This window comes from Artemia franciscana, chromosome 19 (assembly GCF_032884065.1).
Source record: "Artemia franciscana chromosome 19, ASM3288406v1, whole genome shotgun sequence".
NCBI lineage: Eukaryota > Metazoa > Arthropoda > Branchiopoda > Anostraca > Artemiidae > Artemia > Artemia franciscana.
In genome coordinates, this window is record NC_088881.1 from 30,067,543 (window position 1) to 30,095,125 (window position 27,583).

Below are 27,583 nucleotides of genomic sequence, written 5' to 3' on the forward strand. Positions count from 1 at the left end.
CACTGTTTGCCACCCTTTTTTTGCCATTTTCATTGTCAGTCTGAATTCGCCACAGAGTTTTTCGGTATTCTCATCTCAAGTAGGCCTATATAAAGCAAGAAATTCTGAACTAGAGAAATTTGGCGACTCCAAGGATTTTACGCTCTTGATTATGGTTATAAGCGAAAAGCAAAAAGTTTCTTTTTAATTGAGTTTATTTTATTTTAAGCAATTCAGCTGCTTTTAGTCTCCACCTCCTTTCTTTTTTTCTTAAGATTCAAGCTTTCCCTTTCCAGACTGCTAGAATGCAGACTTAATAAATCATTTAGTTTGACCTCGTGTTAAGTATTTATGAAAGAATGTGAAAAATAACCTTTTTTCAGATGGATTTTTTTTTTAATTAAATACTTTAATGGCATGACAAATGTATAGTTAAATTGTGAATGAAAAAAAAGAACAGCTCTTTTTTATTGAATTTTTGATAATTCAACTGCTTTTTTGCCTGTGTTTGCCACTCTTTCTTTTGTCATTTTCATTGTCAGTCTGAAGTCGCCACAGCGCTTTTCGGCATTCTCATCTCAAGTCCTATATAAAGCAACAAATTCTGAACGAGAGGTATTTGGTGACTCCAAGAATTTTACCCTCTTGATTGTGGTTATAAGTGAAAAGCAAAAAATTTCTTTTTAATTGAGTTTATTTTATTTTAAGCAATTATCTTTACGTTAATTAAATACTTTAGTGGCAGGTCAAATTTACAGTTGAATTGTGTTTATAAAAGAAAAAAAGTACAGGTCTTTTTTCTGTTGAATTATTGATAATTCAATTGTTTTTTGCCATCATTTTCCACTCTTTCTTTTGCCATATTCATTGTCTGTCTGAAGTCGGCAACGAACTTTTTGATTTTCTCATCTCAAGTAGGGTTATATAAAGCAAGAAAATCTGAACTAGAGATATTTGGCGACTCCAAGAATCTTACATTCTGGATTGTGCTTTTGAACGAAAAGTGGAAAGTTTCAATTCAATTGAGTTTATTTTATTTTAAGCAATTCAACTGCTTTTAGTCTCCGCCTCATATTCTTTCTTTTTTTAAGGTTCAAGCTTTTGTTTTTCAGCTTGCTAGAATGCAGGCTTCTAAATTATTTAGTTTGACCTTGTGTTAAGTGTTTATTAAAGAATGTGAAAATTTTTTTTTTTCAACAGAAATTTTCAATTATTTTTATTTTAATTAAGTACTTTAATGGCACAACAAACTACAGTCTGATTGTGTTAATGAAAGAAAAAAGAGAATCGTTCTTTCTTTCAATTGAATTTTTAATAATTCAACTGTTTTTTTTGCCACTTTTTTTGCCATTTTCATTGTCAGTCTAAAATCGCCACAGAGCTTCTCGAAATTTTGAATTAGAGATATTTGGCGGCACCAAGAATTTTACACTCTTGATTATGGTTAAAAGCGACAAGCAAAAAGTTTTTAATTGAATTTATTTTAACTAATTCAACTACCTTTAGACTCCACCTCATTCTCTTTCCTTCTTCAAGCTTCCGGAGATAAACGAAGTTGCCAGAAAGCTTTCCGACTTTCTCAATTCAAGTATAAAGCAAGAGATACTGAAGGGGGTCACTTCTTTGAATGCAATCTCCACTCAAGTCGATGAAGCGATAAAGAGTTTTATTGACGAGCATGTCAAAATCCAAATTAAAAGAAGCGGAGAGATGCTGAATAAAACTGCTGAGGATATCGTATCCCTTCTTGATAAGGCTATCGAAATAGTCTATGGTCCCCAGGTAAATGGGACATTAAGAATCAGCAGAGACCTTATTAACGATTATGAACCTTTTAGGTGAGTTTTGTTTCAGTTCTTTTTCAGTGTTACTACCCAGATGGGCTTCAGGGGCGGGTAAGAGGAGGGAGCAAGAACGCATCCAGGATTTTTTCTGTGTGTGGGGGGGAGGGGTTTATGAAAAAACTTTAAAAACGTATAAAAATTCTTTATATGAATTTTGTTACGTTTTTATGAGTCAGATATTTTTTTCAGAGGGGGGTCCCACCCCCCTCAGGGCTAGCCTTGGGAGGGAAATAGAAAAAAAAACTTATGAATGATAGCTTAAAGCTGGACAGTTCAGCTAATGGTTGTCAAACAACTTATTGGCAAGAATTAACTAACCAATATATCAATACCAACAAAGAGAAGGTAAATTGTGAGATGTTTAGTTAAGTCGCTCCGGATTCAGGGAGAGAATAATAATCCTTCGTAAATTATAGCTTCACTTTAAACAGTTAAGTGAAAGTTGGTTTTGCACATATCTTTTTTTTGCCATAATAAAAATATAATAAATAAAAATAAAAATTAATTAATAATTAATTAAAATATTAATTATAATAATAATTAAAAACTAATTAATAAAAATAAAAATTAATAAATAAAAAAACATAATAAATAAAAGGTGAAAAACCATAATTCAGATGGGGGGGGGGGATTCCATGGACCGATTATAAATGGAGAGATAAAGGAAAAATACTAAGTTAAGACGGTAAGAACAACGTATTCCATTTTGATACGCTATGACAATGCTGTTTGAGTATGAGGGACAAATCAATATCTATTATTAATTATAATAATTCATTATGAATTTTTTAATAACTTAACATTTAGTAATAAAATTTATTAATTAATTTAATTTGTAATTAATTAATTATTGATAAAAATTATGGATAAATCATTGAAGATCCTTTTAAGATGGTTTTGGAAGAGTTAATAAACAGACACCAGTTCAGATTTAATTTGAAAATTTATATAACCACATTTATATCATTAAACCCTTAAGTCTTATGACATCGTTTCTGTTAGGCTTAAAAATCGTATTAAATATTTTCAATTAATTTCTGAGACCATACTGGCTAATCAAGACAAACACAAAATCGAATAGAGAAGAAGGACGAGGACAACTAACACCCAATGGTTGTTAAAGAAAAGAAAAGAAGAACGAGGACAATTAACAGCCAGTGGATATTTTAGTTTTGTGTTTTGTTTCAAGGCTTTTTTTTTTTTTTTTTTTTTTTTTTTTTTTTTTTTTTTTTTTTTTTTTTTTATCAGTTTATTTTGCACTGAGGACGGTCAAGCGGAGGTCTTGACGGAAATGTTTGCATAATTTTCAATTTTTTCACTGGCTGTGTCCTCGTTCTTCTTTTCTGTGCGATTTTGTGTTTTGATATTTTCAAACTTCTTATTTAATTGCCAAAAATAGTTTGCGTCGGATTGCATTCAAATAGAGAATCAGCATGTTAATATATCACACTAATATAATCACACTACGATGCTCCCTATCTACATTATCCTGCTGAGCCTCCCTTTGAGAAGAGCTTAGCAAACGGGGTTTGTGATAATTACCTCGAACACATCAAAACGGTTTGTGATAATTACCTCGAACACATCAAAACGCAGATACGATCTTTAGGTTTAACAGCATCGACACAGCAAAATAGTATTTTATAATAAACAAAATTCATTATAATAAACTAATTCCCATCTACCGAGGAAAAAAGGTTTATGGAGACTTGTTTACTGCAGATATCGTAAATATCTAATATATTTTACAGGTCGTTTCAAAAATAGAAATGTTGTAGCTCGTCATGGTGTTACTGATGCTTTTGCGCGAATGGCCAGTGTGGCATCTAATATAATTGCAAATACTAATAATGTGGTTTCTGTCACTGCCCTTTAATCTGCTTTTTTCACCGTAATACTGGTTGAATTGTTTTTTGTTTGGTACTTAGTAGCGATATTGTTGTTTTTTGTCGTGTGTTGTGTTATATATGTTGGTTTTGATATCGTTAGTTTTTTATGATATTGATATGCTGTAATACTGCATTGAACCTTCTAAAGCTGATCTAACTTTTATCTAAAGTTGATCTAACATTTCTAACTTGTTGCAAATGTCTAACTCTAGAAGCAGCAGCATTTTATTTGCTATTAAAAGAATAAGAAGATCAATTCTGCGCCTATATATTCCGCAACATTTCATTTTTAATTAGAAGGAAAGAAAATTGTATCATTTTTATTCAACGCAGTATTATTGAGTTCAAGAACAGCTAGTGAACTTTTTCAGTCAATGGACCGGTAACTTGCTTTGACCCTGAAGTGCTCTTATTATTATTAATAAGAACATCTTTATTAATAACCTGTCCCTATTTGGAACTCTTATGCGTTTCGTCTTAGAAAAGGCAGTGTGGTCTTAGAAAGAAAAAGAAAAAAGTGCAGCAAAGAATGTTACAGGAATACCAGTTCATCTGGAGAACTGACAACTACTGGGTGACATTTTCTCCTGATTAAATAAACATTGATGCTGAAAAAAAAAACGTTAAGTATGAAAAGAGGTGGTAGTCTGACGAGAGGTAGAGACATGACTGAATCACAGCAGACGATATGGACATTTGCTATGCCTGCTTCGGTTATCGTTAACGAACGCATGCGGAACCTGACTTGCCTTGCAGAGTTGACTATTGAAAATCTCACAGAAGATATCTCCTTGATATCTTCCAGGAGAGCTAGAAATCTGGACATAGAAAAGATAGTTCGATACATTGAGCCCCTAGAATCCTTCGGGTAGGATTCACAGCTGCTGAACGTGGCTACTGGTGTCCGCGCTTTATTTTGTAAACGCAGACGATGTCAAACTTGTTAGAGAAAAAAATATTAAGAGCATGGAAGTGAAAGAAATTGACATATTGGTCTTCAGAAAAAAGAATAAAGCGGTAACTATGGCTTAGAAGTCATCTGTGGTGATAGATAGCGAGAGAAAACGGTCGAACCAATTCTAATCTTTCAGCGTATAGCCGCAGTGACTAGCACCAATGGTTGTGACTTGAACCTGGTTCTGTTGTTCGAGCTCTGTACTTTTCCACCATCGCTCTTTAGTTCGTTCGAGGTGATGAGGACAGCTGACAAAGCCTATCTAACAATGCATTGATGCAAATTTTGGGGGCTCGATGGTCCAGTGACATTGCCAACTTTCCAGAGAATTTTTGACGGTGGCTGGCTAGCGACCGTGGACTGCCAGATCCACGTACTCTAAGGTAGCAGATACTTACGTAGATTATGTCTAAAGAGATATCGTAGGTTTTGACTCTTACACTGATACACCAACGATGGAAAATTGCACAAAGCTGTAGAAAACCAAAGGTATATTCGGTCCAACGATTGAATTTTTTCCCAACATGAAGATTGTCAAAAGTAATGAGTAATATTTTCTAAAATAAACAACGCTTCATTGACTTACTTACGGTGAGGCTGGTGAACTCAGGATGTAAAATTCTACATGATCAGGGTGATGTCGATGTCTTCATTGCACAAACTGCAGTCAGATGTGCTGAAACCTTGTCGACCACTTTGATTTGGAATGATGCCGACATATTAGCCTTTCTGCTGTACCATGCAAAGCTTGATGTATGTGATATATTTATGCATGAAATAAAATAACCACGCATGAAAATAACTGACGAGTTTATAACATAAAAAGGACCAAGAACAAACTAGGAACCGAAGCTGCAGAAAATCTACTCGTTCGCCTCACAATTTCTGGCTGCGATAAAACATCCTGACTTCACGGCGTAGGGAAATTAGCAGTGGTTTCCTTGTCATTTGAAGATAGTATTTTTAAGGATGCTTGCAAGATCTTTATGACACCAGGATCCAACCACTAGGAGATCATTGAAGCCGGAGAGAAAGTTTTGCCTCACATATACAAAGGGAAAAGTAATGAGAAGACCATGAAGGATTTCCGGGTGCGGGCATTTACTGTGCGGGTTGCAGGTTCAAATACTTTCATTCAGGCCGAGCGGCATCTTCTCACTTTGGCTATCGCAAAGTACCACTTTTATAGACACTTCCAATTCCAATTCGATACAGCTTGAAGAGTGGCGGCTGGCGCCTCTCTTTGTCACGGAACTTGTATCATCTCATTATGACAGAGGCTTCACCAGCACCAGAAAATCTGTTGTAGATGGTTCAGAGATAGTGCACCAGCGGGTGCAGTGAGTGCGAGGAGTGTAGTGGGGCGTTATGTGCTAATGCTGCTGCAAGACAGAATGAGGACGATTAAGAAGAATTAGCTTTAGGTTGGGCTTTAAAATCAAAGCGTTCTTGTAATTAATTTATCTGAGTTCTAAAGGTTCCTTTTTATAACTGATTGATCTGAAGTTTTGATCAAGTTATGCTTAGCAACCCCTCATATTGCAGGCCCATCAGAGGTGGAAATCAGGTAAATAGTAAAAAAAAACGGCTTTTTAAGCTCATATTTGGCAATACATTACTTTATTTGATATAAAATGATCCTTTAGTCGTAGGAATCCGTCAAATAATGATCTGCGTACTTTACCCACCCTTCCCCCCACTCTGTGAAGGTGAAAATTGATACTGGGGTATGGAAAACTGAATTTCTGACGTCGTATTCGGATTTGTCATGCTTGATTTGTAGGAAACGAATATTTAAACTCCAAAATATTTATAAACACAAAAACCAAGTTTCCTCCCTCATTTTCTCCTTTCAAGGGCAAATTTGGGGCACTTGTTCAAGAGGAATTTGGGCGGATTTTTTGCAATTAACCTGATTTTTTCTGAACATTTGTTGTAGAAAAAAATTCTGTCGCAATTTTCTCGAGATAAAACCTTATTTGTACTCCACTATAGTGAACAGAAATTGGTTGGCGAAATTGACTTATGCATTGTATGTTCAATTATAGTATTAATTTTATATTATAATACGTTTTTATGATGTTACTTATTGTAATATTATAAAAATAATAATATTATAAAATAATATAAAATGATAATAAATATAAACTCAAATATGGTGACAACATGTCCTATAATTGAATACTTAATGTAAATGTCCTGTAGAAAAATGAGTGCGTTACGTACGGAAAAATAGGGGAACAGAATAATGCTATCAACGATGGCTATGAGCTTTTTTCTGTTTCTTGTGACTTGATTGCCTTACTGATTTAAAGTTTTTAATTCCTTTCCTGTGAATTCTATCTAACTTGAGACATGGTTGAGTTAGCTTATTGTCAGTTGCAAATGACTCAAGGAACAGAATTGCCCGGATTCTCTTTCATAGGATCTTTTCCGTGTAGTTTTTTTCCTTTTTTTTCTTTTCTTTCTTTTCTTTCTTTCTTTCTTTAGAGGAGAGTAATCCTTTCTGTTCTGAGAAATAAAAAAAAATATGGAAAAACATAACAACGGAACGATAACGGACAAGTAGGGGGACGAAACACAAGACAGATAGTGGAAAAAACATAGAGACGGATATAGGCAATAGAATGATAACGGACAATTAGGAGGATAAAGAACAAGACAGATAACGCGTAAAACAGAGTCAGATATGAGATTTAAAACACTAGCTAACAAGTAGGGGGACGAAAACCAAGACAGATAATGTGAGATTGAAGTGTGGGCATACAAGACAGGTATGCCATATTTGAAAAAAGGAAGAGAGACGCGCAAAAGATGCTAAAATGCGATTTTCCTTGGTTTTCAAGACGTGTAAAACCTCCAGTGAAAGGTTTTAGGCTATGATAGATCCATGGGCTATCTGAGAATGTACGTATTCTTGTATTTCTTTGGGCAAAAAAAGATATTTTATGGCAGATAATGGTGCTTTGTTGTCATAAAATCTTTTTTGTTATTTAAAAATGACGTTAGATGTTATAATTTCCTTTATTTGAGCTTTTGCTCAATATTCCACGACCAGTAATTCGAAATAATCACCCTGAAACAACACCATATACTAAGTGCTTTCGCTTATAGATAAATAGATTTAAAAAGCGCCACAGAGGAATGAAAAATTATTATTACATTACTACACTGCTCACTACATTATTTAACATATGAAACAAAGAAGAAAAAAATAATAAATGGAAAAATAAAATTAAATAGTCAAGAAAAACGAGGGAAGTGTCAGCCATTGGAACAATATGAAGCGAAAATAAGCAGATATTTCGAAAAGGACCTCCGCCAAGTCGTCCTCAGAGCTAAGTAAAAATAAAAAACGAAAAAAACAAAATCTAACCTTTTGAAAGAAATTTAATAGAGATGAATACACTTCGTCTCTTGTTAGAGACGAAGAACGTCTCTTGTTTGGTGTGTATTCGTCTCTTCTTAAGTTTACTTCAAATTTTAGATTTTGTTTTTTTTCGTTTTTCATTTTTTCTTAGCTCTGAGGACGACTTGGCGGAGGTCCTTGTCGCAATATCTGCGACAAGGAGGTCCTTGTCGCAATATCGCTTCATATTATTCCACTGGCTGACACTACCCTCGTTTTCCTCGGCTATTTGATTTTATGTTCATTTATTATTTTTTCTTCTTTGTTGTATACGTCATATATAGCCAGTGTGGTCTTAGAATGTATTCACTATATTACTGGCGGTTAAGTCACAGGAGGTGGTAAACTTATTATTGCATTACTACATTGCTTTTGTTGACAAATTTTGTTGTTTTTTCTTGACAAATGTGATTGATGTGGCTCAAATATGTGCTGTTTTTATTTTTATTTTCCAATTATCCGTTTTATTTTTTAGAAGATGCTTAAAAGAAACTAGAGAAGTGAAATAGAATATCTGGTGGACTCGATGCTAAAATGGATCAGGATTAGGTTCAGGATCATTTATTAACAATATATGTATAACAAAACAAATAACGTAAAAATAACCTCTCCCACAGTGGGCTTGGTGGCCCGACAAACAGGGAAAGATGAAATAAAAATAAATTGAACTTACTTGACTTTATTCTGAACTTACATTTTACTTTATGACACATTGAGCTCTGAGAGAAGGAAGATCCGTGATCTTCCTTCTGGCGAAAAATACAAATTTCGACATTTTTGCTGACAGGCGCTTGAAACCAATGCAGTTATATCCTCTGATAATCTGAATCTTTCAAGAGTTAATTAATTATATCTATAATTAAGTGATTTCTTATATGTGTGTTTGTTTACCAATTTTCTTTTCTAGGTTTTATGGTGATCTCGTAGTATGTGGCGTTGTATTATCAATATTTATCATCCTTGCATTAGGATTAATGTGTGGATGCTGCGGGTCAAAACCTACAATTCGCCATGATGGATGTGGCACTAGAGCTGCCGGTGGCAGTTGGATTAAATTGTAAGTAAACACCATTTGGGTAATGGCAAATTCCCTCCGTAAAATCCCTTCCTCTGTAAAGCTTCCTCTTGTATAATTCGACCATACACAAAATTGAACAGCCACAGAGAAAGTACAGAATAGGTACCTCAGAATGTCGATTAGACATCCAAGGGGTAACAAAAGGATCATATATGATCAGATACAAAAGATCAGGTAATAGCAAATTTCCCTCCGTAAAATTCCTTCCTGTGCAAAGCCTCCTCTCATATAATTCGACCATACGTAAAATTGAACAGCCACAGAGAAAGTACAAAATAGGTTCCCCAGAATGTCGATCAGATATCCTAAGGGGTAACAAAAGGATCATATATGATCAGATACAAAAGATCAGGTAATGGCAAATTTCCCTCCGTAAAATTCCTTCCTGTGCAAAGCCTCCTCTCATATAATTCGACCATACGTAAAATTGAACAGCCACAGAGAAAGTACAAAATAGGTACCCCAGAATGTCGATCAGATATCCTAAGGGGTAACAAAAGGATCATATATGATCAGATACAAAAGGATCAGGTAATGACAAATTTCCCTCCGTAAAATTCCTTCCTGTGCAAAGCCTCCTCTCATATAATTCGACCATACGTAAAATTGAACAGCCACAGAGAAAGTACAAAATAGGTACCCCAGAATGTCGATCAGATATCCTAAGGGGTAACAAAAGGATCATATATGATCAGATACAAAAGGATCAGGTAATGGCAAATTTCCCTCCTTAAAATTCCTTCCTGTGCAAAGCCTCCTCTCGTATAATTCGACCATACGTAAAATTGAATAGCCACAGAGAAAGTACAAAATAGGTACCTCAGAATGTCGGTCAGATATCCTAAGGGGTAACAAAAGGATCAGATATCAAAATAGGTTGTAGGACAGGCTGGTTGGTCTGTGATCGGTTTCAACTTTAAAAAAAAGGACTAGAACTCTCAATTTCCGATTTAATGAGCATCACCAGAAATTTCTACAACTACGATGAGGAGGAGGCTAAGGGAGGAAGGAGCAGTCCTCCTCCTACGCAAAATAAATTTTGCTCTTTCTGGGTTTTAATGTTACTTTTTACTTTCGTAATAACGATGTTTTACGAAATCCCTCCAAAAATCTGGAGGGATTACGTATCAATTTCTAACTCTACTCCCTTCCTTAAAACTAATTCTATATTTATCTGAAGGCTCAGTGAGAGTTAGGATGTTTTGGCATTAAATGCGACCTTTGAGGCATCTGTCCCCTTCCTTACTTCAAAACGATCAGGGAACTCAACTTTAGATTTTTCAAGCTCTCATATACAGAAATCTTTTTTTTTTCTTTTTGTTTGCCGAAGAATGGTCATCGGATTTTTTTTTCAAGGATGATCGTATCGAGTTAAGAATCTTAGAAGGTTACGAGAAATCTCATTCGACGAAAAATTCTCGTTGGCCTTATAAAAACCCCATTTTCATTTTTCTTTTCGTTGGTTTTCTAGTCTTTTTTAAAATTAAACTGTTGCTTGTTTATTTGGAATTAGCTAAAAAAAAAATCGAAAAAGAAGTTTTTCAAAGAAAAGTAAAGAGCCATATTAAACTTAAGACCAGCAGGAAAAAACTCTTATAATTATTTAAGCTCAAACGACTGAGAAAATTACTTAAAGAATAAATGAAACACAAAACGAACAGAAATTAAAATCGTAGAAAACATACATGTAGCCGGTACTAATATAGAGGAATAAATGAATCTTAAAATGAGTTAAAAAAAATAAAAATGAGTATTCAAGTCAAACTTAAAACGAACGAAAATCACTACAAAGAGTAGTTTGGCTGCTGCCCCTTTTCTCCTCCCCTAACCGTAAAAGTCTAAAGCGACTTGTGTTATATTGAAAACTGTATGTATCTTGGACCGTTGACTTTAGTTTTCCAAAACAACAACAAAAAATAAATACTAGATTTACGTTGCATGGGCAACGTGAGGTGTTGCGGCAACCTTTGTTCGGCTTCGCCGAGTAAAGTGTTGCGAGAGCAACACATTGGTTTTGTTTCCTCGGTTCGATTAGATGCTGAAGCTGTTAATCTCTAAGGATCATAAAATAAATACTAGGTACACCAACTTGCAAAAGTTGCACACCCCTCATTGCAACTAGCAAAAGTTGCAAACTCCTCATTGCTGAAGATGACTGTAGCCTAACAGCCGAGTGTTACTTGGAAGTCCCCTCATGTCTTACCACGGGAACCAAATTGGTCTTACCATCAAATACACCGAAAACCAATAATAGTTACACCAACTAGCAAAAGTTGCGAACCCCTCATTACCGAAGATGATTATGAGCTAACAGCCGACTGTTGCTTAGAATTCCCCTACATGTCTCACAATTGGTATCGGCCTATTTTTGGTTTCAGTGTGTACTTTACTACTGAATTTGTCAACGACTTTAAACTTTCAAATTGGTATATCTCATGAAGGAATTTGTCTACCAAGAAATGGATGACAGATACATTGATCAGCTCATTAAGAGCTATCGACTGCCGTTGAGAAAATAAATCTATCTGTCTCAGTTCAAAAGTTGAACAGAAAACGTTTTTTTGCCGTGGGCCAAGTTTCCAACGTCATTACTTAGAAAGGAGCAAAGGATAAACCCTAATTTCTTTCGCAATGAGAGAACTTTTAAATTTAAGAGGCACATCTGATACTATTTTTCTACCACAATCCCAAGTTTGAAAAACCGAATGATAAATTCAGCTGAAATTACGAACAAAAATGAGTAGAAACACAAACAAAAACCATCCTTTTTGGCCCCAGGTAAGAGTTCTACGAAGCTTTTCAAAATGCAAAGTCATATTCATCAATCCGGCCTAAAGTCCACGCTTTCCGTAAAAACCGCAGAGACTACACCCTTACCACTTTCTAGAAATAAGCTGAAATCAGAATGCTAGAAAAAAAAAACACACACGACAAAACCAGAGTGTTGCTCGTGCAACACAATAAACTCACTACAATATTAAGACGACTGAATTGAACTAATAAAAATAAACTGAATATTCAATATATAATTATCTTAGTTCTTGGAAACTCAGCAAATCAAAATTTATTTAACTGCAATTTCTATTTTTTTTTTTAATGTTGTAAATATAATAGAAGGTATTTGTAATATATTTTGTTTTTGGTAAAACGCAAATGACACAACAAGCTTTAGTCTTTCACGGCTATGGAAGGGGGAAAGGGTAGTAACAAAACTGCTTTTTGTAGTAATTTTTGTTCGTTTAAAATTTACTTGAACATGTAATTTAATTATTACTCGTTTTAAGCTTTATTTAATAATCTTTATTAGTACCTGCTATCGCTATGTTTTCTATGATCATATATTTTAATTGCTGTTCGTTTTTGGCATCGTTTACTCCTTAACAGTAATTCTTGGTCGTATATAGTTGGAATTATTCTAGGAATTTCTATCTTAATCTGGCTCTTTACTATTCTTTGAAAAGCCTCTTTTTCTGGAAGGTTTTTTTTCATTAATTTCTGTTCGTTTTCTATTGCCAAAAGCTTGGTTTTGGTTAATATAGTGGATATTTTCCAGTTTTCATGTCTCTGGTGTAAGAATTAAAATGTCTAATTTTAATTTAGTATTTCTAATTTGTGGCTTTTTATCCATTTTTAAAACCGCCTTAATATATCCTAAAAGTTTCAACTGAATGTCATTAGGCGTTCCTGGGATATTTCATTTACGCCCTTCTGACAACCAAGATGCTCATTGTATCTTTTGATTTAATATTCTGACCCTTAGCCACTCCTAAGATTTCGCGGATATTCTCTGTTGATAACCGAGATGCAGATAGTGTCTTTTTTGTTTTTCTTTTTTTTTTTGTCCCTTTTTTTGTAAAATCATAAGTTTTTTCCATTTTTACAAATTTTATTTTAAAATAAAAAAGATCTTTGTTTTAGTGGTGTTGTGCAAATCTTTATGCTATTTGTGCTTCTCATGTCTCTGGTCGTTGTACATTTTGTCGTTGGCTCTATCTCTGAAAAACTAGTCTGTGATAGCCAAAATGGATCCCAAAGTACCTATCATAAATCAATGGTTATGGAAACACTGGATCAAGTGATTGATTTTGATAAATATTATCCAGAGGAAGCAAGACCCACCGGAGTCCATATTTCTTCAGTACTAAGGTAGATTTCATTTCTTTATTAAATAAAATAAAAAAAAACTAGTTTTTTTAAAGTAAGGAGTGACAATAAAACTTAAAACGAACAGAAATTACTCCGTGTATGAAAGGGGCTGTTCCCTTCTCAACGTCCCGCTCTATACGCTAAAGTTTGACTCTTTCTCTCAATTCTACTTTATTAAACAGTAAAAAATTGAAATTTTTGCAATAGGGTTCTCTGATACGCTGAATGCGATGGTGTGATTTTCGTTAAGATTCTATGACTTTTAGGGGGTGTTTCCCCTATTTTCCAAAATAAGGCAAATTTTTTCAGGCTCGGAACTTTTGATGACAAAGACAAAATTTGATGAAACTTATGTATTTAAAATCAGCATGAAAATCCGATTCTTTTGATGTATCTTTTAGTATCAAAATTCCGTTTTTTAGAGTTTCATTTACTACTGAGCCGGGTCGCTCCTTACAGTTCGTTACCATGAACTGTTTGATTCATTTAGGATTGTGATTTCCAGCCAAGTTTGCTCATGCCCTCGTGGCAGCGGCATGAATGGCTGTGAAAAGCAATTTCTATGATGCGCAAGAATTCCATAGAGAATTCCTATACAAAGACCTACTATGATTCAAATTACTTTTTTGTGCCCTTCCCTTCTCCTCTCTAGGTTTCAAATAGAGTTGTCAGTGGTTTATCCGAGCAGTGTAATCTCAACTACCCTTTTTAGGTACATTTTCCCATCGTTGTCCTGTTTTTTTGTATCTTCATTAGGAAAAAGAGGGGAATCCTTGCCCCGCTTCCCATATATATTTCTGAATTGGAATCACTGAAAGCCGTATTTCAATCTATATCTTACGACACATTTTAAAGGGGGTGCGAGATCATCCTACAGGATTTTTTTTTCGCAAATGCACTCGATCTAAAACTTAAAACTACGCTTCAGTGGAAAATCCACTGAAGTATAGCATAAAATTAAATTTAGCCTGTTTCAGAAAATACATGAGGGTCGAAATGAACGTTAGTTTAAACTCCGAACAACTAACAGTATAAATTAGATTATTAATCATAATTAGACAATATAAAAATATATCTTTGTTAATTTGTAAGCTACTTTTAAAGTCCGGTAAATTGCTTTCAAATCAGAGGTGAAAATTCCATCTTTATCAAACAGTTCGTGGTAACGAACTGTTGTAAGGACCGACCCGGCTCAATAGTAAACTCTAAAATATGGAATTTTGATACCAATAGTTACATCAAAAGAATCGCATTTTAATGCTGATTTTAAATACATAAGTTTCATCAAGATTAGTCTTATCCATCAAAAGCTAGGAGCCTGAGAAAATTTGCCTCATTAAAGAAAATAGGGGGAAACAACCCTTAAAAGTCATACAATCTTAACGAAAATCACACCATCAGATTCAGCGTATCAGAGAACCTTATTGTAGAAGTTTCAGCTCCTATCTACAAAAATGTGGAATTTCGCATTTTTATGCCAGAATGGATGCGTGTTTATTTGTTTTTCGTTTTTTTTTGTTTTTTTTTTGTTTGTTTGTTTTTTTTCCCAGGGGTGATCGTATCGACTGAGTAGTCCTAGAATGTCACGAGAGGGCTCACTCTAATGGAAATTAAAAGTTCTAGTGCCCTTTTTAAGTGACCAAAAAAATTAGAGGGCGCCTAGGCCCCCTCCCATGCTCATTTTTTCCCAAAAGTCACCGGATCAAAATTCTGAGATAGCCATTTTATTCATCATATTCGAAAAACCTAATAACTATGTCTTTGGGGACGACTTACTCCCCCGCAATCCCCGTGGGAGGGGCTGCAAGTTACAAACTTTGACCTGTGTTTACATATAGTAGTGGTTACTGGGAAGTGTATAGACGTCTTTAGGGGGGATTTTTTTTTATTTAGGGGGAGAGCTGAGGGAGAGGGGTTACGTGGGAGGATACACCGAAACACCTTAGTTTCCATGTAGGAACTTCTCATGGGGGAAGAGAATTTCAATGATGACTGTGGAGGATTTTCTAGCATTATTTGAAAAAACAATGAAAAAATAAATATGAAATGTGTTTTCTACTGAAAGTGAGGAGCAGCATTAAAACTTAAAACGAACAAAACTTATTACGCATATGAGGAGTTTACCTTCCCGTAATACTTCACTCTTTACGCTAAAGTACTTTTAGTAATTTCAACTATTTATTCTACAGCCTTTGTTATTCATAGGTCATTCTTAAGGAATTGGGACAAAATTTAAGCTTTAGTGTAAAGAGTGAGGTATCGACGAGGGGTGAACCCCCTCAAATACGCAATAAAAACATACGAATGTAGTTCGTTACGTATGTTAATTCGTAAGTTACTTATATTTTTTACCAATGAAAACGTTCGTAAAAAATTAGAAGTTCTAGTTGCTTTTTTAAGCAATCAAGAAATTGGAGGGTAACTAGGCCTCCTCCTTTGGTCCTTTTTTCTCAAGATCTTCCGATTAGTTGCAATTTATTAATATGCAAATTTCGTTTCAATTGTTTATGTGCGGAGAGCCAAGATCAAAACATGCATTAATTCAAAAATGTCCCGAAATTAAATAAAAAAACAAGTTTTTTAAATGAAAGTAAGGAGCAACATCAAAACTTAAAATGAACAGAAATTACTCGGTTTATGAAAGGGGCTTTTCCTCCTCAACGTCCCGCTCTTTACGCTAAAGTTTCTTACTGTTTTAAAAAGTAGAGTTAAGAGAAAGAGTCAAACTCTCACTTCATCATCTTCGTCACAAACATCACTTCCACATCACATGAATCCAAGGTGCAAATAATGCTTTATTTTGATGTTTTTAGTGCTTAAAAAAATTCCGTGGAGGTGGAAAATTATTTTAAAGGATTTTAATATTTAGATACCAGCATAAATCAAGGTGTCTAACTTAACAACGGACTCCTTACCTCTGTATGTTTTGAGTCAGACGAATTTTGTTTAGCTAAGAATTTTGCTCCATCGATTGGTAAGTTTGCGAAGAATAAATAAAATATATAATCAATAAGAATAAATAAACATAAAATAAATAAAACGAAGAGTAAATAAGATATAAAAACAGTAAATTCCCATAGCCAGTTCAGTGAAATAGGTAATTTCACGGATTGATCATAAAAAGTTTTCATATATTTGCCTGTATTTATCTATTTCATATTTGATTTGTCTTTTGTATAAGTTATATTCATTTCCGACGCTGGGAATTTCTACAGCTGCAGGGAAATGTTCTTTCCTAACGAAGGCAGCAAATCTCCTCAGGAAATCAGGTAACATGTTGAAATTTGTTTTGTGAGAAACAAAAATAATTGCCTTCCTTATCCTGAAGCTTATTCTGGCATTAGCTTGATTAGATACTATTGAGCAATGATTTGAAAAGAGGGTAGAGAATAGCTGATGTTATTAATTTGTTTTTCTGAAATTTTTTGCTAGTTTTAAGTAATTGAATATTGACTAATCCTTGCTTAGATGCGAGGGTGCCAATCGAAGAAGGGTCAATTACCTCCTCCCCGTCCCAATGATTTTAAAAATTAATTTCTTTGGTATTTTCGTCAAAAATTGCCTTGTCCCCTCCCCTTACTATTATAAAAGCACCATGTCGTATCTTTACAGAAGAAGCGAAAAAAGAAAGCACTCCCCCACCTTACTAAATGTTCTTGATTAGTGTCCCTACCTAGGCTGAGCCTGAGTATACCTCCCAACCTGAAAGATTAAGATAAAGCGGTCTTAATTTTCAATGGAAGGAGATTTCCCTAGCTAAAAGCTTTTTTTTTTAACTTAGGTAAAAATAGATTTTCCAGTAAAGTTTTTTGGCCCGGGAACACCAACTCATAAAATAATACTAGAAACTGTCCAGTCTATAATGATGCTTATATGAGTTAAAACAAAATGGTTGTCGACTCTCCCACCTGGCGTTCATTTCAAAGCGTCTTTTGTTCCATATTTGTGGCGCATGTCAATCATGCCATGCCTCCTTGCGCAGCGCATGGCAAACTTCGCTCACACGTGGCAAAGCCACGCATGACGTGTAACACCTAGTGTATATGATATTTTTAAGTGGGTAGCGCCTGGAGATTAGCTCCTAGTTTGTGTTGGTTGATTGTTTTTATGGCACTTGGTATTAACCGATTAATTCGGAAAAAACAGAAAAAATGAAGTATTCTTAACTTACAAACGGGTGGTGGGATCCTAATGAAATTTGATGTTTGGAAGGATATTGTGTCTCAGAGCTCTTATTTTAAATCCCGACCAGATCCGGTGACATTGGGGGGAGTTGGGGGGGGGTGAACCTAAAATCTCGGAAAACGCTTAGAGTGGAGGGATCGGGATGAAACTTGGTGGGAAAAATAAGCAGATGTCCTAGATACGTGATTGACGTAACCGGAACTGATCTGCTCTGTTTGGGGCAGTTGGGGGAAAGAGGGTTAATTCTGAAAAAAATGAGGTATTTTTAACTTCTGAAGGAGTGATCGGATATTAATGAAACTTGATGTTTGGAAGGATATTGTGTGTCGGAGCTCTTATTTTAAATCCCGACTTGATCTGATAACATTGGGGGGAGTTTGGGGGGGATCTAAAATTTTGGAAAACGCTTAGAGTGGAGGAAACGGAATGAAACTTAGTGGGAAATAATTATAAATCCTAGATACGTGATTGACAGAACCGGAGCGGATCCGCTCTCTTTGGGGGAGTTGGGGGAGGAGGGTTAATTCTGAAAAACTAAAAAAATGAGGTATTTTTAACTTACGAAGGAATGATCGGATCTTTATGAAATTTGATGTTTGGAAGGATATCATGTCTCAGAGCTCTTATTTTAAATCCCGACCGGATCCGGTGAAGGGGAAGTTGGGGGGGAATCTAAAGCTTGGAAAACGCTTAGAGTGGAGGGATCGGGATGGAAATTGGTAGGAAAAATAAGCAGAAGTCCTAGATACGGGACTGACATAACCGGAACGGATCTGCTCTCTTTGGGGGAGTTAGTGGGAGGGTTAATTCTAAAAGACTAGAAAAAATGAGGTATTTTTAACTTACGAAAGAGTGATTTTTAACTTACGAAAGAGTATCTTAATGAAATTTCATATTTAGAAAGACCTCGAAACTCAGATCTCTTATTTCAAATCCTTACAGGATCCAGTGTCATTAGGGGGGGGGGGGATCTTGGAAAACGCTTAAAGCGGAGGGATCAGGATGAGACTTGGTGGAAAAAATAAGCACAAGTCCAAGATAGGTGACTGACATAACCGGACCGGTTCCGATCTCTTTGCTGGAGTTGGGGGGGGGGGGGGGGTAATTCGGAAAAAATTGAAAAAATGAGGTATTTGTAACTTACGAACGGGTGATCAGATCTTAACGAAATTTGATATCTAGAAGGATCTTGTCCTTTAGAACTCTCATTTTAAATCCCGACCAGATCCGGTGACATTGATGGGATACGGAGGGGGAAACCGGAATTCTTGGAAAACGTGAAAATCGAGGTATCTTACGAATGGGTGATCGGATCTTAATGATTTTTGATATTTATAATGAACTCGTGACTCAGAGCTCTTATTTTAAATCCCGACCGGCATTAAGCCTCTGATTTTCCTTTTAAAGCAATCTATTGATTCTTAGAATTTCGCTAGAGCACATACCATATGAGTTCTTGGCTCTTGTCTCTTCCGGCCTTGTCACAAGTGCCATATGAGCTCTTAGGTCTTGTTTAAAAATAGAAAATATGTCTTTTCTCTTAATATTCCTTCTCTTATCTAAGACATTTTATTTGACTCTGCCGAGCCATTTCTCTATTCTCTCTGTTACTTCCTAAAGGAACCACTTTGAGGGGGGGGGGAGGGTTGAAGATGGCTTTCTTTTCCAGGCAAAGGTATCTGTTTGAATATTAACTCTTTAAATTATAGATGCTCCATTATTTTTTTTCCTGCTGGAGCTGAATTAAGCCTTGCTTCAGCTGTCTTTAGTTCTGTGTAGGGAGCTCTCTTAACTCTTAACATGCCAAAATGGGTCTTTGGAGCACCCCAGAGAGTGATATTTAGTGAACGAAACGTACCTGTAGCAACCAATTTAACCTTTGTTTTCTGTTCCTCCCTGGTAAGGCATCGATAAACATTCGGTTATTATGCTTATAATGTGCTTTTTAAAACGCACTTGGGGTCATGATAGGACCCTGCTCGTATAGTATGCTATATGATACTATATAATATTATGCTATATAATTGGTATATTATGCTACATAAGGTGTTTGTTTTATTTCCCGTTTCTTTTTTCAATACTTGTATAACCAAAGTATGTCTCCAGGCACCGAAAAACCTATTTTAAACGCTTTACAGAAAAAAAATTCAGAAATAACAACTGCTACTAATAATAGCTCACCGCAGCACCAAGCCGCATGAGGCCAACATCGATACGTACGCTGTTACTCACTCCCGATCTTTTCAAAGCTTCCCTCTTTACACACCCCCCAGGATGCTCCCATTTACCTTAAATTTTTCTTAACGACATCCTTACACCACAACGGTGGATGACCTGTTTTCCGTTTAGCCCTAGACTGTTGGCCGAACGGATAATCTTTGGCAATAAGCTTGGCAAACCGTGTTGACGACGCAGGTTTGACGTGTTAATGGTTAAGGTGAGGAAAGTATAACAGTTCAAAATAAGGATGAAACCTTTTAATCGACAGTGAAGAGATATAAAATGTTTAACTGGATATTTCGAACACATATACAGTGTTTTACTGACGATGATGAACACTTTATATGTGTTCGAAATATCCAGTTTAAAAAATTCACTGTCGATTAAAAGGTTTCATCCCTATTTTGAACTGTTATACTTTCGTCATGGAAAGGCAGTGTGGTCTTCGAAGTTATCTAGGTTAAGGTGAGTGATTGTAGATACTCTACTGAAAAAGTTGCCGCTAAAAACTCCTTGTGCTTTGCCTTTTTCCCACAACAGCTGTATGGAGCGCTGTTCTGTTGTACCTATTTATAAGGATCCTTCACATGGGTAAGTGCGAATGGCTCTACTTTCTGGACGAAATTATTCGCTAGAATAGTGCCCTTTGTAAACCATTAATGCTCCTTGTTGGGTGCCTTTTTTCTCCTACAGTAGAGTTGAGCTATCTCGTAATTCTACATGCTCCCATAGAATGCCCTCATAAGGTGGATGAGGCTAACTCATCTTTATGAAACAAGGCATCCTTTCGAACATTGGCCCTTGTAAATTGCAGATACTCCTTGAAATTCTTGTTTTTACAGCTACAGTTGTATGGAGAGATTTTTCTGTTTTTATTTAGCTTCTTTTGGGACCCCATCTGAGCTGGGCAAGGGTGACCTCTTTATGGAAAGCGGTGTCTTCCATAACATTAACTCTTGTAGTTGTATTTATCACTTTCGGCTCGCTATTTTCTGCTACAGCTGTCTTGAGCCATTTATCTATTCTATCTATAGCTTCTTACTTTTATCTATTACCTTTTATCTATTCTATCTATAGCTTCTTTTTTATGGATAAACGTATACTAGAAATTTACTCCTTGTAAGTTGCGGACACATCTTGCAGTTCATATTTTTTTTCATGTCAAAGCTCTGTATGAAGTCATCTCTGTTCTTTCTATAGTTACTTGTTGGTAGCCCGCTTGTGCTTGGTTTTCTTTTCGGACTAAGCTGTCGCTAGAGCACCTTATAAACCTTTTAAATTAATCTTTTAAATTACAGATGTCCCTTGCTGTTTGCATTTTCTAGGCTATAACTGAATCTAGCTATTTCACAATTCTGTCTATAACGTCCTGTAGGGAGCCCTCTTAGGGTGGGTGAAGGTGGATCCTCTTCATGAGAAAGAATGTCCACTAGAAAACTATCCCTTGTGAGTTGGAGAAATTTCTTGAATAATCACCTTTTTTCTACTACAGCTATGTGGAGTTATTTTTCTGTTGTTTCTCTTGCTTCTTGTGGGAACACACCTCGGTGGGAGGGGTGGATATAAAAAACTTTCTAAAATGCATCAAAAATTAGTTTATTACCTCTACCTCCCTGAATACGGCCTTGTCTGCCATTTTCTCACAGCAATCGACATGCAAGACGACAGAACTCTATTCACTCGGGACCCTCAGCAGACAGGCAATCAGCAGCATATCGGTGTTTGCTCTTCATCATTGTTTTGTGCCTTTCTAAGTCAACAGATAATAGCAGATTGAACGCTTTCTTGGCGGTAGTTTAATTTTGATAACTATTTAGGGCTCTATGAATTAACTTCCTGCTTTGATCCAGTAATTATTTATGATGCTCCTTCCTGTTCTTGAACAAAGACAAACCAAAATTTTTTTTTCTAACAAAGCTGATCAATTCACCTTCCATTTTGGCTCTGCTGCTTGAATTTATTGTTTCTGTGTCGACAAGGGAAGCGACGGCATTTTTTTCTGCTGTCAAAATATGACGATGTCAGCATCTTGCAAATCGATTGTCCACTGCACTGACGGAGAATTAAATTACACGACAACTATTTCTTGTCGTCTCGATAGATATTCTAAATCAAACAAGACTTAAGAATTATTTTAATTAGTCAAGATCTGTGTTTTTGTGAATATACATAAGAAATTGGATCTCATTGGGGGGGTGAAATTTTTGCCTTTGTAAGACAGTACACCAACTAAGTGGATGCTGTGTAAGGAGATTTGATCCACTTGTTCGCCAGCGTGGAACGAAATAACAATCAATTCAAAAGGAGTGTATCGTTTTGTCTGGTAATGAACGCTTTACACAGGCACGAACGTGACCTATGGTGACACCGACTTTGAAAGGGAGTATGAGTGCACAACCAAAACGGATAGGGGGTGGGGTGGAGTGCTGTGAAACTCAAAGGTAGGCAGACTTGGGATACGGTTAGTAGTCCTGGTGTAAATTACTGGTTATCGTTTCGTTGTATATTCTTTTTCTATTACATTTAGTTGTTTATTATTGTTTAACATAATTTTTTTGCTGATATTTTGGCACTTTTACCTTGGAATTTAGGCTGTAACAGCGTCTTATCCAGAATTTTTTTTCAAGAGGAGGGGGGTTATAAAGGATTTTTTGGAGGGGTGTACAAAGATGCGTCAAAAGTTGTTTTATTCATTTTTGTTACGCTTTTACGAGTCGGGCAGACAATTTAAAGGGGGACAAACACCCTACCCCCTCCCCTTGATACGGACTTGGGCTTTGACGTCTTTTCTAATTCTATGTCTATAGTTGTTGCAAAAGAGCTTATCAGTCATTTATTTTTCATTAATAAGCAATTAAATAGACAGAATAAGCAACTTCATCAAATAAATAAAATAAAACAGCGTTGTCATCTCTGAAATGTCATCATCTTTTAATTGCCATTTGTTTATCTTTTTTTTCTAGCGAGTGCAATAAGAATGCAACGATTTACAAAGCCTTGCGGTTGTACAAGGTACATAACCTTTCAGTTCTGCAGTCGCTACCAAATCAACTAGGAATTCCTGAGTTGGTCAACAAACTAATATCTGATGTTCAAATACCGGAAGATAGCTTTAAAATAATTACTGAGGAGGCGAAGCGAAAGTTTGAGAAACTTGCTCAATCCGAGCTATCAAAGAGTAATTATTCGAATTACAGCCATTTGGTAAGTTCTATTAACGTTGTCTTCTCACTGCTGGTTTGAGGCTATCTGTAACTCATGATTCGCTTAGAAAATTGATAGGACACACAGGGGACGTATTTTTTTTGGGATGGGAGGATTTCTAGGAAATTAATTTTATTATATAATTTCAGTAATAAGTGCCCAGCATATCTGGGGTATATATGATTTTGAGGTGGCAGGCCCTTAAGCCCGAGTATTGTAAATTTGGGGGAAGGGTTATTTGAATCACATGCTAAGAGTTTGTGCCCCTTCTAGATTTTGAAAAACACTTTTCTTTTGTATTTTCATTGAAAAATGGTTTCTTTTGGTATTTTACCTGAAAAAAATTTCCTCCTCTAGATTTATAGGAAATAAGTCCTCTCCTCACCCCTAACTTCTGTGATTTAACGCCATTGCAGAGGCTCTGTCCTTACGTACGTCTGTGGCTACTGGAAATATATGTGAATTGTATCAATGAGGAATTTTGATATGTTGCTTTCATACACGGGTCGGCAACCATTTTTGGCTGTGGGTAAAATCAGCCGGAATGTGAATATTATAAGGACTTTTGAATTAATGATGTGATCTTTTCATTATAAAATAGTTCTTTTTCTTATTGAATGTACTTTCATGGTTCACAATGCTAATTGTGTCACTAAATAATTTTTTTTGTCAATATTTTGGTCATATAATTTTTTCGATATAATTGTTCCGTGCTTATATTTTATACACTATAATTTTTTGAAACACAGGTTGCCGACTTATAATAAAGGATTTTCTCTTAACGACTGGTATTGTTTAGAAAAAAATTGAACCATAATTTACACGCAGTTGATGTTGTGTAGAATAACTTGCGGGAGGAAAATTACCTAGTTGTCTCATCGAATCCCAACTTTTTTAACTCAATAAATTGCTTTACAAAGCAGCTGAAATTGCCAAAGTTAGCAAGTGAATTACCATTAGATTCCAATATTGCTCATATGTGAATCATGAGTGAATGGTAAATCTACTACATATTTCAGCAACATACCAGTTTTAAGCTGAGTCTTGACAATTTTTCCTTGAGATTTTACATCAGGCAATGGAAAAATTTTTGTGCCTAATATTGAGTAGTTAAATAAAATTATTCTATTTAAAATTTTCAGGAATTATTCTAGTTTCAGTTGGAAAATCAGGTTTTTCGTTAAAACCCAAAAAGATTTACTGTATTTCACATAACTATATTTACATGCTTTTCATACTGATAAAAGTCCTATTTGATTTTCGTATGCAGGAGGATGTTAATAACGTTTTCTACTAACGGTTTCAGTAAAATGCAGTTTTTCGTTAAAAAAAAAATTGTTTTTAAAATTATTTTTGTTAATTATGAAAGATTTTGAAATACATCAATTTCCTTTGAAATTAGCCATTAAATAACTTTCTATGGTTTTTCAGTGCCCTGCCAGCTACACTGAAAAAAAAAAGAAAAAAGAAGATGCCGTCGATGCAGAATATCATGCTTGGAGCCATTTTTATTATTTTTCAATCTAATGAGTTTTCCTCATTATTCAAGCGAAGAGGCCGTTGGTTTCCTATTGAGGGGTATTAAACAAGGCGGTTCTAATAGTGTACTTGTTTTTTGATCTGACTCTAGTTTTAGGAGTTATGGACTACTTGATTTTTTTTTACTATGGGATGTTACTGTCTCTTACTAGGTTGCTAGCTACCGCTGCAACCCGGATAAAGTTATTTCTTAAAATGTGGATATATCCGGGTTTATATAGTCTATATAGGAGTTTATATGGTCTTACTAGGTTGCTAGCTACCGCTGCAACCCGGATAAAGTTATTTCTTAAAATGTGGATATATCCGGGTTTATATAGTTTATATAGTCTATATAGGAGTTTATATAGTCTTACTAAGTTGCTAGCTACCGCTGCAACCCGGATAAAGTTATTTCTTAAAATTTGGATATATCCGGGTTTATATAGTTTATATAGTCTATATAGGAGTTTATATAGTCTTACTAGGTTGCTAGCTACCGCTGCAACCCGGATAAAGTTATTTCTTAAAATGTGGATATATCCGGGTTTATATAGTTTATATAGTCTATATAGGAGTTTATATAGTCTTACTAGGCTGCTAGCTACCGCTGCAACCCGGATCTGTTGTTCAGGAAAACTAAATAATAATTTGCACGGCTTTTGCTGTTGCGTAGAATAACCTGCAGGGAAAAAATATAGAATAACCTGCAGGGGAAACACAACGAGCTATTGCGGACGAAAAGCATCCTCAAATTTGACTAATTAGTTTGAATTATTTGCTTTTACGGTTGGACGTGGCAACACTGACAGAAATGTAACACCGCCATAAAAATTTTGTAATTTTGAAACAACCCATGATTATTTTTTTTTAGAAAATCATGGTTTTCAGGTTTGAACAGACCAAAAATGGGTTCAGTGGGCGATATTTTATTTTGATGCCCTTGGCACCTTAAATTGGAAAACAAAATAAATGGGTCAGAAACTTAGTTTTATACATAGTTTGATAGCTAATTTGATTTACGTGAATTAAGGCTCCTGCTGCATGATATGTGGCTAAGAGATCATAGCAATTTCGCTTCTTCAGGTGGATCGATGTGCTGCTATGAGGGGGGCCTTGACAGCGGCAATGTCAGCCACTTTTCATTGCAGTCAATTTTGGGTGGAGGGTTGCAAGCCCAACCAACCCTAGGCATAAGATTTGATTAGATCTAGGTGATATCTAGGCACTGAAATGCTTGGGGTGCGCTCCGCCCATCTCATGAGATTTAGACCACCCTTATAAAGGACCGTTTGGTTAGGGAAAATCCCGTATCCAGAGACACGTAGTTAGCAGATAAAATCAGTCTTATCCTGGAAGAACCCCACTCAGCTCGTGCAGAGGCCGGCGTCGAAAATATGAATCCTATGCCCTGTTGCGGTTACTTACTTGTACATTTGGTGGGAATCAGGCGTTTCCACCTTGGCCGGTATCAAGGATCTTCGGGACCTATTTGAACCACGTACTGCGGTCTAATGCCAGCTGCTTGCAACTGACAACCATTGATTTGTCCATCTTCGACCAAACTTTCTGAACCCCCCCCCCCCCAATAGGTTCAAGGTCTAATTTAACGAAGTTCCACCAGGTTTTCTGCTGTCCTCCTTGATCTCTCTTCCGTGAATTAAGTGACTTAGCTAGAAGGATTCGCCGCGGCAAGTACTCTGTTGGCCTCCGTAAGACATGGCCTAACCACTTCAGTCGACGTTCCCTGATCGTGATGGCAATGCTTTTTTTGATACCACAGATTTTTCGTATATTCACGTTTGATATGCAATCATTCAGGGTTCATGAAGAAACCAACGCCATGGAGTCCCGCATTATCGTTTAGTCCAGAGTAGAAGAAGTGGAACTGTTGTAACGTTTCGGGCGCTGTAATTACTGTAAAGTCAGAACCGGAGATTCTGGTCTCAGAAACGCATAATATATCAATACTTTACTTCTCCATCTCATACACAAGGAGAACTTGCCTAGCGTCTTGCTTAATAGATCGACGTTCCAACATCCAATAAATATTCTTGATTTTTCTCCATTTTTTATGACTCTAGTTGGTTTTCCCATGGATATGGCTTGCAGATTTCTCGACTCCGTCACCATATTTGAAGTCGCGTCACCTACCGGGAGTGCCGTAGTAGAGTTGACTTGCTTACTTCTTGACACCCGCCCCTAGGGGGTCGCATCGCTTGTCGGAAACACAATAGCCTTATTCATAATTTTTCAAGGCTAAAGTCTATTAATACTTCTTGGGAATAGAGTTAACCGCAAGGTCCCCAGTCTTGCGGGTGTCCCGAAAGTTGCAAGGCAGCCCTTTGCATTGGCTGTTGTCCATAGATAGGGATCTTACGCCCTGCTGCAGTTTTTCTCCTATAAAGGATCCTCCCATGATGGTGTTCTGCATCACCATGCAATTTAACCCATTGCTGGGAGAAGGTTTGTAACTCATGGGACGTGTCCGCACGCCAGTGGGCCGTTCTGAGTGTACATATTATGGGTCTTATTCCTCCTTCGTATTTTTTTACGGCCCATGGGTGAGGGTGCCCCAGTTTCTGTTATGGACCCCCAGGGACTAGGTCCCCTTGGTCCGTGCCTCCTATGGAGGTAGCCTACATATCTGTATGGCGTTCCCCTATCTGGTACCTGGAGACGTGCGAGTGACCTGGGGGAGGCCCCTACTGAGAAGATGACTCAAGGGATCCTGTAGAGGATCCTCCCACGATGGTGTTCTGCTTCACTTTGAGTCGTTGCTGGGAGAAGGTTTATAACTCAAGGGACGTGTCCACACTCCGGTAGGCCCATGGTAATTGCTGATTTGTGATTTTTGTTGCCAGTTCATGACTACTTTTTTCAAATTTTGTTTCATTTTTTTTATTGCCAACTCATGGGGCTGTATTTGAAGGGTTTCAACTCTACCATCTCTAGTGTGTAAAATTACTTACAAGTTACATACATTTTGATCTTTTAAAAGCTAAATGCCTTCTCCATCCTTGGCACGTCTTGAAATAGTTTGATTTTTTTTCAGTTGGAAAACCAGATCACAGCGATAAACCTGCTAGTCTTCGCGGAAGAGTTGAGAAGGACTGCAGAAGAAGTTTCTTCATTTGACGAGTCTGTGGTGAGTTC

At 36.2% G+C, this 27,583-nt stretch overlaps 1 protein-coding gene across 17 annotated transcripts in view; it reads left to right on the plus strand.

Annotated features, from left to right (window-relative positions):
* The window catches only part of LOC136039538 (prominin-like protein), a 150,731-nt gene that overhangs the window by 90,274 nt on the left and 32,874 nt on the right, over positions 1 to 27,583 (plus strand). For all 17 annotated transcript variants that reach the window (XM_065723349.1, XM_065723351.1, XM_065723347.1 and 14 more), the window contains 5 exons: positions 1,516 to 1,817; positions 8,984 to 9,133; positions 13,073 to 13,300; positions 22,669 to 22,909; positions 27,483 to 27,575. In XM_065723349.1, coding sequence (XP_065579421.1) covers positions 1,516 to 1,817; positions 8,984 to 9,133; positions 13,073 to 13,300; positions 22,669 to 22,909; positions 27,483 to 27,575 — 1,014 coding nt within the window. The remainder of the gene's footprint in view (positions 1 to 1,515; positions 1,818 to 8,983; positions 9,134 to 13,072; positions 13,301 to 22,668; positions 22,910 to 27,482; positions 27,576 to 27,583) is intronic.